At 31.3% G+C, this 8,256-nt stretch overlaps 2 protein-coding genes across 2 annotated transcripts; one reads left to right on the top strand and one right to left on the bottom strand.

Annotated features, from left to right (window-relative positions):
- Positions 1–2,453: 2,453 nt before the first annotated feature.
- On the top strand, positions 2,454–3,908 carry LOC106353216 (autophagy-related protein 8e-like). The gene is made up of 5 exons (XM_013792923.3): positions 2,454–2,611; positions 2,687–2,742; positions 2,840–2,895; positions 3,386–3,438; positions 3,536–3,908. The coding sequence occupies exons 2-5, from the start codon at positions 2,703–2,705 to the stop codon at positions 3,753–3,755; spliced, it is 369 nt and encodes a 122-aa protein (XP_013648377.1). The 5' UTR covers positions 2,454–2,611; positions 2,687–2,702; the 3' UTR covers positions 3,756–3,908.
- Positions 3,909–4,718: 810 nt separating this feature from the next.
- On the bottom strand, positions 4,719–7,779 carry LOC106353215 (axial regulator YABBY 1-like). The gene is made up of 7 exons (XM_013792922.3): positions 7,206–7,779; positions 6,930–7,085; positions 6,709–6,841; positions 6,057–6,105; positions 5,866–5,941; positions 5,234–5,311; positions 4,719–5,022 (listed from the first exon to the last, which is right to left on the bottom strand). The coding sequence occupies exons 1-7, from the start codon at positions 7,317–7,319 to the stop codon at positions 4,972–4,974; spliced, it is 657 nt and encodes a 218-aa protein (XP_013648376.1). The 5' UTR covers positions 7,320–7,779; the 3' UTR covers positions 4,719–4,971.
- Positions 7,780–8,256: the final 477 nt, after the last annotated feature.

The raw sequence follows: 8,256 nt of genomic DNA, 5'->3' as shown, positions 1-8,256 counted from the left end.
TCAACGGTTGATTCTTTGTCTAGATATAGATCCAGCGGCTCTAGATTGTGAATTCTTCACTTTTTTGTATTTTTTATAACATTTAATAAAATGTCATTTATAATCCTTTTTTTTTTGACCAAAATGTCATTTATAATCCTTGACTAAAAAAATCTAAGATGGTGGTGGATTACTTTAACTCGTGATTTAAAAACTCGAAATCTTTATTTATAAATAACTCAAAGTTGTTAATGATAACATGTGTTAGTTAAAGAACTTACGTATTTTCATTGGGACTTTATGCCCACTCGTTTCACTTATGACGAATGCATGTTTTGAAAATGAGAATGCTATGCTCAAAAACTTAAATCTATATTTAAGTAGTTAGTCGTTAATTATTATGTCTATATTGCCGATCGTTAATAATACAGCTAGAATATTATATAATCGATGAACGTACAAACATAAACGTAATAAACTTTTACATTAGGCATAAGGTATTATTAAGGGACACTAAGCAACATACTGGAAACCAAACTTGTTTTTAATTATAAAACAATTATATGTTATTGCCAATGTAAATCAATTCAATCGCACGGTCCCGATATGTTGTTCACAATTTCTAAGAAAGTTCGTGGTAGTGAAGCACCTCGATGATATATCATCGATCACGCTAACATTTGTTTATTCCATAACAAGGAAAAAAACATTATACAACCATAGCACACAACAAAATATAAATAACATTTTATTTTGTAACTTGAAATATAAATAACAATATAACATTACTATTAATAAGTATTGAAGTGATCATATATACATGAATGATTAAAAACAAGTGGGGTAAATGAAAATCAAATAAGGAGATCTGCAGCTGGATTTCCAAGACAATACTGAAATTTCTGGTTGCTTGTGTATCGTGAATGTAAAGTATACATGGTTATTATGTTATTTTTGTGTGTCAGTTTTGAATTAACCGTACATTTATATCTCGAACCAGAAAAAAAAAACAGAAAATTTATTATTGAGCATTTGTCTTCTTCTTTTTTTTTTTTTTTAAGAAAGGGCCTTATTATTGAGCATTGTCATTATGAGAGACATGGTTTATTTCCCAAGACAAGCCACAAACCTCCATGTGAGTTTCCACCACTATTGTAACTCTGTGTTAATACAAAATGTGAATCGCATTAAAATATTTGTTCGTGTCTTTTTGTTAGTTTTAGGATACAAATTACCAACTTGCTCATTCAATTTTTAGGGGTGATGACTAGCTAGAGAAGGGACACCACTAACGTGCCACTTGTGTAGATTTTCAGATATATATATATATAATATCTTTTTTCTTCTTTAAAATTTTTTTTTTGCAACCTTATAAATTTATATATTTGCGGTGAGTCATTATTATACATCACTTTTGCATTTTAATAATGGAAATTAATTAAACAATTTTCTTAATTTTTTTATAATTTTCGAAATGAAATATGATTGGTAAATCAATAAGAGTACAGGGCATACGTATTCATATCGATGTTATTATGTTCCCTTGTATCTATGTGTTTATGACAGAAAATATAACAAATACAGAGCTACAATTTCACCCCGAAAAAGAAACAGAGCTACAATAATGGTCTCTTTTGTTAAGCAGCGACCAACAACAACAGCACAAGATGATCATCGATTAATACGTAACGAAAAACTTAATTATTATTGCTAAAATCTAGGGTTAGTTGACATATAAAATTGTAGGATGCATTATTACACACATTCTCCCTCTAATCATTTGGTAATGACGAAGAGTTCCTATAATAAACTCCTTAATCTCAAGTCCATTTCTCATTTGTCGAATAAACTAATCACGTCTATTAATATCTCTATCGGTAGACAAGACAACTAGATGCTGTTTTCCAAACTTGTTTATTTCTAAATCATCCAAATGAATGAATAGCCACGAATATAAACGAAAGCGCAAAAGGATTTTATGATTTTGTACCAATTCATCCACATGCGTTACAAACGTCAAAAATTCCAAAGAATATATTCGTGAGGGGGTTATATTATGTACGTACATAGTATATTGGGCATGGCTTATTGTAGTATGCTTATAGTAAACTAACCACAGGCCCATTTACAACTTGATCTGGTCCATAAAAGCTCAGTAATCCGTATTATCCGAGGTCATTAAGCCACACCACATATTGTGACGCAGAGGCAAGAAAAAGAATGAGAAAAGGCTAATGGAGACGTGCAATCCACTACAAAAAGAAAAGTCTGAGGAAGAACAACAATACAATTTCGTATAGAAAAACAACAATAAAATTTAATTTGGTATGATTTAATTAAACAAATCTGGTACTATTGAATCATACCAAATACGTAGTTGTAATAACATTATAAAATACTTAAATTAAAAAGATGAAAGTTGATTAAAAGCGAAGGATTTAGTTTGGGGAACAAGCTAAACTTACGTGTCTAGTTACTCGACACGTCAGCGAATATATATATGCATATAGGTAAGAGTCCACGGTAGTTAATCATTATCCAATCATAGAAGTAACAAGAAACAGGTTGCGTTTCTGACTTTCTCCGCAAGAATCAAACATCTTCTTCTTCTTCTTCCATCAATCCTCTCTCTGTAAGTTTTCCAATTGATTTGACCTGTTACATACTCTGTTCGATTTCTCTAGAATCTATCTTTCTGTTCGTATAGATTATCAGAAGTAAAGATGAATAAGGGCAGCAGCTTTAAGCTGGACAACGATTTCGGTTAGTCTTTCTTTCCTTATTCGATCTTAGGTTATGAGCATATACATGAGGAGTTGGTGTTCATATATATATATATATATATATCGTTTATGTGCAGAAAAGAGGAAAGCTGAAGCTGGAAGGATCTTAGAGAAGTACCCTGACAGAATCCCGGTATGGTCTCTTCTTTTAAGGGTTTCTTATGCTTTTATATATCTCTGTTCTGACTTTGTGGTTGTTCTTTTCGTCTGCTTATAGATAAAAAAAGTATCAGAACTAGATCGTTACTTTCAGACAAGAATTGTTACTGAACATTAGATTTGTCTGATAAAATCCTATACTGCTTCAACCCTTTGTTTCTGCTTGACGATTTTGTTACGTTATAAAGATCACTCAAGTAATGGGATCATGTTTTTGTATATAAGTTTCTGACTTTGTGGCATTCATGTTAATGTATGTTGCTGATTACAAGTTTCTCTTCTCGTCTGCTGATAGATAAAAACAAAAATCAGAACTAGATTACATTCAGACAACATCATTATTTTTGTCTGAGAATCCAATACTTGTTTTTGTTTCAAACCTTTGTTTCTGCTTCAAGAGTTTCTTTACTATCTTACATTGTATTGATCACTCAATGAATGAGATCATGTGTGTTATATTACAGGTGATTGTGGAAAAGGCTGAGAAAAGTGATATCCCAGACATTGACAAGAAAAAGTAATGACTTTTATTACCAACATTCTCTTATGTTTCAAGATTTGTAGTTTTAAAAATGGAGTTTCTGAATGGTTTATGTTTTTTTGATATATTGCAGATACCTTGTGCCATCAGACCTAACAGTTGGACAATTTGTGTATGTGATTCGCAAGAGAATCAAACTAAGTGCAGAGAAAGCAATCTTCATATTCGTAGACAATGTCCTTCCTCCCACAGGAGAGATTATGTCAAGCGTCTACGAGGAGAAGAAAGACCAAGATGGCTTCCTCTACATCACTTACAGTGGTGAGAACACATTTGGTGCTTCCTCAATCTGAACCTCAGTGTGATGTTCCCCTCTCTCAATTTGTGTATATAGTTCTACTAATAATTTATGGTTTCTATGTTCTTGCACTTTGTTAAAATGTACATAGACTAATATGAAATATTCTCTTTATTCGTATTATTATCTTAAAGTATATTTTAAATAATTATCTTCTGAATAAAATAATTTTGTGTGCTTGTCATGTTTTAGTATATTTTAAATTCTTCTATATAAACCATACCCTATCATCTCCTTCACATGTATCCCATAACATTCCTCAAAAACTCTATGGCTCCTAAGACTCGCAGTCACAGCTCTTCTTCTCACACTTAATCTTCTTTTCTTCACTTTTCTAACTTCCAACAAATGTCCACCAACTACTCCTAGACCCCCGAAGAAGGATTCGGCGGTTAAACCCACTTGTCCTAATGACACTTAAGCTTTGTGTTTGCGCAGACTAAAGGGCTTAGTTAACGTTGTTCTTGGCTATCTACCAAAGACTCCTTGCTGTGCTCTTCTCTCTTTGGTATGCTTTGTTCTGTTAGTTTCTGTTGTTTTTGGCTGGATAAAGGCAAATCTCCAACCTTTGTTATTTCGTATTGAATGGGGTTTGATTGTAAGGCTCGAACTTGTTAATGAAATGATTGTTTGATGTAATTGTTTAATATCTCTCCTACATCTCGAAAAAGGCTTGAATCAAAACTTGAATTCTTGAAAGTAGAGTACAAGACGAATAGCAATTTCAAAATGTAAACAGTTGGACCAACAAAACTAAACCATACACATTAGTCTACCATTTGCTTTCTTGTCAAATTATACGTACTTTTCTTCGCTGTGTGTTACTAAACTCTCGATTAATTGATAATTAAGCATAAGTTATTTTAATTTTTTTTTAAATGTAGCAATGATGTTAATTAAATCAAAGACTAATAACAACTAGTACTACTTAGTTTTAAAATTCTGCTTGGAATGTAAATACATTGTGCAAAGTTTATTAATTAATCACACAAGTACAAATCGAAACTAACATAACAAACCTCATTAATTAAAGAATTTGATTACAACAACAGAAGAAGACGCATGCATGCATATATAATATATATAAGTTCAAGAAATAAAAATAAACCCAACTTTTGGGTAAACATAAACCCTACAAACTGGATTTCAAATTCTCAAATACTTTTTTTTTTTGGTAAAAACTCTGAAATACTTGTAGCTTATATTTATCTTTAATAAGGAGCGTAGAACCCTTCTTTCATCCCCATGTTCTCCTCACCCTCCTATACACCAATTTTAAAGATATGATCATAATAAATTCAAACATTATGTTTATCGTGTGACGGACAGAGAAACTGTATGCATTAAAACAAAATTACGATCTCTTAAGATATTTGTAAGTTTTTTTTTTTTGAGAAAGGGCTTATGATATTTGTAAGTTGTAACATTATTTTTATGATGTAATGTATATGGTCAGAACAGATTAGGGTTTACCTGTTGGGGCATGTTGGTTTTCTTCACGGATTGATTGTCTGGCATGAGCCCGAAGTGTATGTGGGGGAAGTGGGCCCACTGCATTACACATAAACAACATACGTACAAGACACATATCAACTTGTGTTAACCGGACAAAACTCTTTACTACTAATCTCAGCTATATATATTTTTCTAGAACCTGACACACACACATATATATATATATATATATATAATATAAACATGCAAGAGTGTATGGGCATTGAAAATTAAACCCTAGTTTCCGCCTGCAATCTAAGCCAAATTAAGTTTGAAGTTTAATGTCAATGACTTTCTAAAAAAAAGTTTATTGTCAATGACTGCATTTCTCTAGAAAAAAGCAACAAACCCCTTGAGAGGTATACCACCAGTATGCCTTAAATGATAACATTATAGACGTTGAAATTACTGTCAAGCTAGTGTTTTGTTGTATATTAAAAAAAAAATATATATATATATATATATATATATATATATACACTTATATCTTGTGTTTGTATATGGATTTACAAATAGATATTGGACACTTTTGGTTATAATTTAATTAACCAATGGATATAGCAAATATGAATGTTTATGAGTGTTTGGGATAAGAAAATTAAGGTTCTTACATTCTTGGCAGCAGCACTAAAGGCTTCTCTGTGGCTTATATCAGGATTACCGGCTTTGATACGTTGGATCTCCTCCCTACGAGAAAGACGTGACAAGGATATTAATGTTTTTAATACTAATGTTATATACAATTCGGATTCGAATATAAATGAATGATGCATATATAATAGTAAAAAAAAAAAAAACTCACTTGATGAATCGGTTATATGCGGATGGGACTCTCTGTCTTTTCTCTGGAGCTGGCAATGGCAAAGGCAAAATTCAACGGCAAAGACAAAGCGAAAAAACAAAAACTCAGACAGAAAGAGAGAAGAGACAAACATTCATTAAAACTCTACTTTACAATTACATTGTCTTTTTTTTGGCTCTCTCGCAAACAGTTTCTCTTTCTCTCTCTAACCCATCATCACTTCATCATTTTTTTTAATACAAGCCCATCTTTTAACATCTTATATAGATTCTTTCTCTCTAGCTAGATTTCCGGGGGATGCAGGAATCTATCTCCCCTTTTAAGTTATTTTACTCTTACAAGCGCTGAAGACATCCAAGATGTATAGACAATCAACACATACAAAAGGGCATTAATCAATGAATATGTTAAATATGCAAAAACATATATTTATAGTCTCTTTTCTATGCATATTCAAAGTTGCTAGGGTTTGAAACAAGATCCAAAGAAAATCTACGTATGTCTTAATGGCGATTCATATAACTACTAGCAAATTATAAATATGCAAATCATTTTTTCAAACGAAAGAGAAATATGCAAATCATTTTTTCATATAATTACTACCAAATTATAAATATGCAAATCATTTTTTTCTAACGAAATAGTCTCTTACGGCGGTTAGTGGGTGGTGCTTTAGGAATCTCATGTTTTTGATGAAGATCCATGAGAGATGGTATGTCATTCATATTAGGATGTTGATTTATCATCATCATATTCATGTTTGATGGTGCTTCTCTCAGCTCCTCCTTCAATAACATTTAATATATATCCTTGAGGCTTGATATATACTACTACTAAAGAGACTATTCATAAGAATAATTATTTAAAAAATACCAGAATATTTTGGGGTGTGAAGTAAGATTGAGGACCAAGCTGGAGCTGGTTAGACGCTGGGAGGACAAGCGATCTCATGTTCACCGAAAGAAGATTGGTACAGCAGCCACATCGGACGGTTACGGTCTTGAACAAGCTTGTGTAAGGAACGCTAACCTATAAACACACAAGACAGAAACAGTGAAAAATAGAAGCCCCCAATTATACATAGATCAGGAAAAGGAGGAGTTCAAGAACAGAAAATAAGAAAGTAAAGAAGAGTGGTTATTTATATACCGCAAGAATAGTTTCGCAAAAGTTGCATTGGACATAGCAAAGATGTTCAGAGGGAGAGAGGTGCTCTGGTGAAAAAACAGCTGAGGAAGGAGATGACATAGACGACATAGACATTTTTTTTGTAAGAAGAAAAAAGGATTTGACGTTGGAAGCAGATCTGCTTCTTTTTTGGAGTGTTTGGGGATGTGATTGATTGATGTGTATTTTGACTGATCAGAGGATTCTTGATAAGGTGAAAATAAAAAACCCCACCATTATCTGATCTTCTTGATTGTTGGTTGCTGTGTATTATATAACACAAAGGAGATATAAGGAGAGAAAAGGTGTGAGCAAGGTAAGAGAAGGGTGAAAGAAAAAGAAGATATTACTGTGAGAGAGTAAAAACAAAAACAAAACCTTCTTACTCTAGCCTCTAGGTTGTCTTCTAATAAGGTTTTGGTTTAACAAATTCTAAATATTTTAAATAGTAAAGCATAATATATATAATGATAATAATAATTACACACCAGTTAAACACTACAAATTGGTTCAAACTAGGCTGGACATTTTATCCGTTAAATTTGATTTGATTCGTTATTCGTTATGATTCGATCCAAAAAATTTGGATATCTATAAGTCTTCAGAGAAAAACAAATACTAAAACTCAATATCCGTTAAAAAGGAAATAAAATACAAATATTAAAAAAAATTAAAGACGGATATCCGCTCTGCTTTGCTTTTATACAACTAGGTATATATCTACAATTGAATATTAGATTTTAAATATACAATTTTATATAATTATTATTTTAACATTTAGTTTTATTAATTTTATTTATTAAATTGCTTATAAAAATATTAAATTAAGAAAGAATTATACAACATTTATTAAAACTACAATTTTCTAAAATTCTGTGTTTTAAAAAATAATAATTAATTTTAAAATTTATGGAACATATAGTTTCACTAAATTTTTATTTTATATTATGTCAAAGATATCTTTTGAGAAAAAGCTGTATAGGTTTTTTTCCTGAATTTACTTGTATTGAATATAATAGATGAGATATCCATA

This window comes from Brassica napus, chromosome A7, assembly GCF_020379485.1.
Source record: "Brassica napus cultivar Da-Ae chromosome A7, Da-Ae, whole genome shotgun sequence".
Taxonomy (NCBI): domain Eukaryota; kingdom Viridiplantae; phylum Streptophyta; class Magnoliopsida; order Brassicales; family Brassicaceae; genus Brassica; species Brassica napus.
Note: the sequence above shows the minus strand (reverse complement) of the source record. Positions and strands in the feature narration are given on the sequence as shown.

What these genes read in the sequence shown, in the direction of transcription:
- LOC106353216 (XM_013792923.3), top strand. Translation starts at nt 2,703, where the DNA reads ATGAATAAGGGCAGCAGCTTTAAGCTGGACAACGATTTCG. An exon ending in TAAGCTGGACAACGATTTCG is followed by an intron (nt 2,743 to 2,839) that starts GTTAGTCTTTCT and finishes GTTTATGTGCAG; the next exon opens with AAAAGAGGAAAGCTGAAGCT. An exon ending in AGTACCCTGACAGAATCCCG is followed by an intron (nt 2,896 to 3,385) that starts GTATGGTCTCTT and finishes GTTATATTACAG; the next exon opens with GTGATTGTGGAAAAGGCTGA.
- LOC106353215 (XM_013792922.3), bottom strand. Translation starts at nt 7,319, where the DNA reads ATGTCTATGTCGTCTATGTCATCTCCTTCCTCAGCTGTTTTTTCACCA. An exon ending in TTTGCGAAACTATTCTTGCG is followed by an intron (nt 7,086 to 7,205) that starts GTATATAAATAA and finishes GTGTGTTTATAG; the next exon opens with GTTAGCGTTCCTTACACAAG. An exon ending in AAACCAACATGCCCCAACAG is followed by an intron (nt 5,023 to 5,233) that starts GTAAACCCTAAT and finishes ATTGGTGTATAG; the next exon opens with GAGGGTGAGGAGAACATGGG.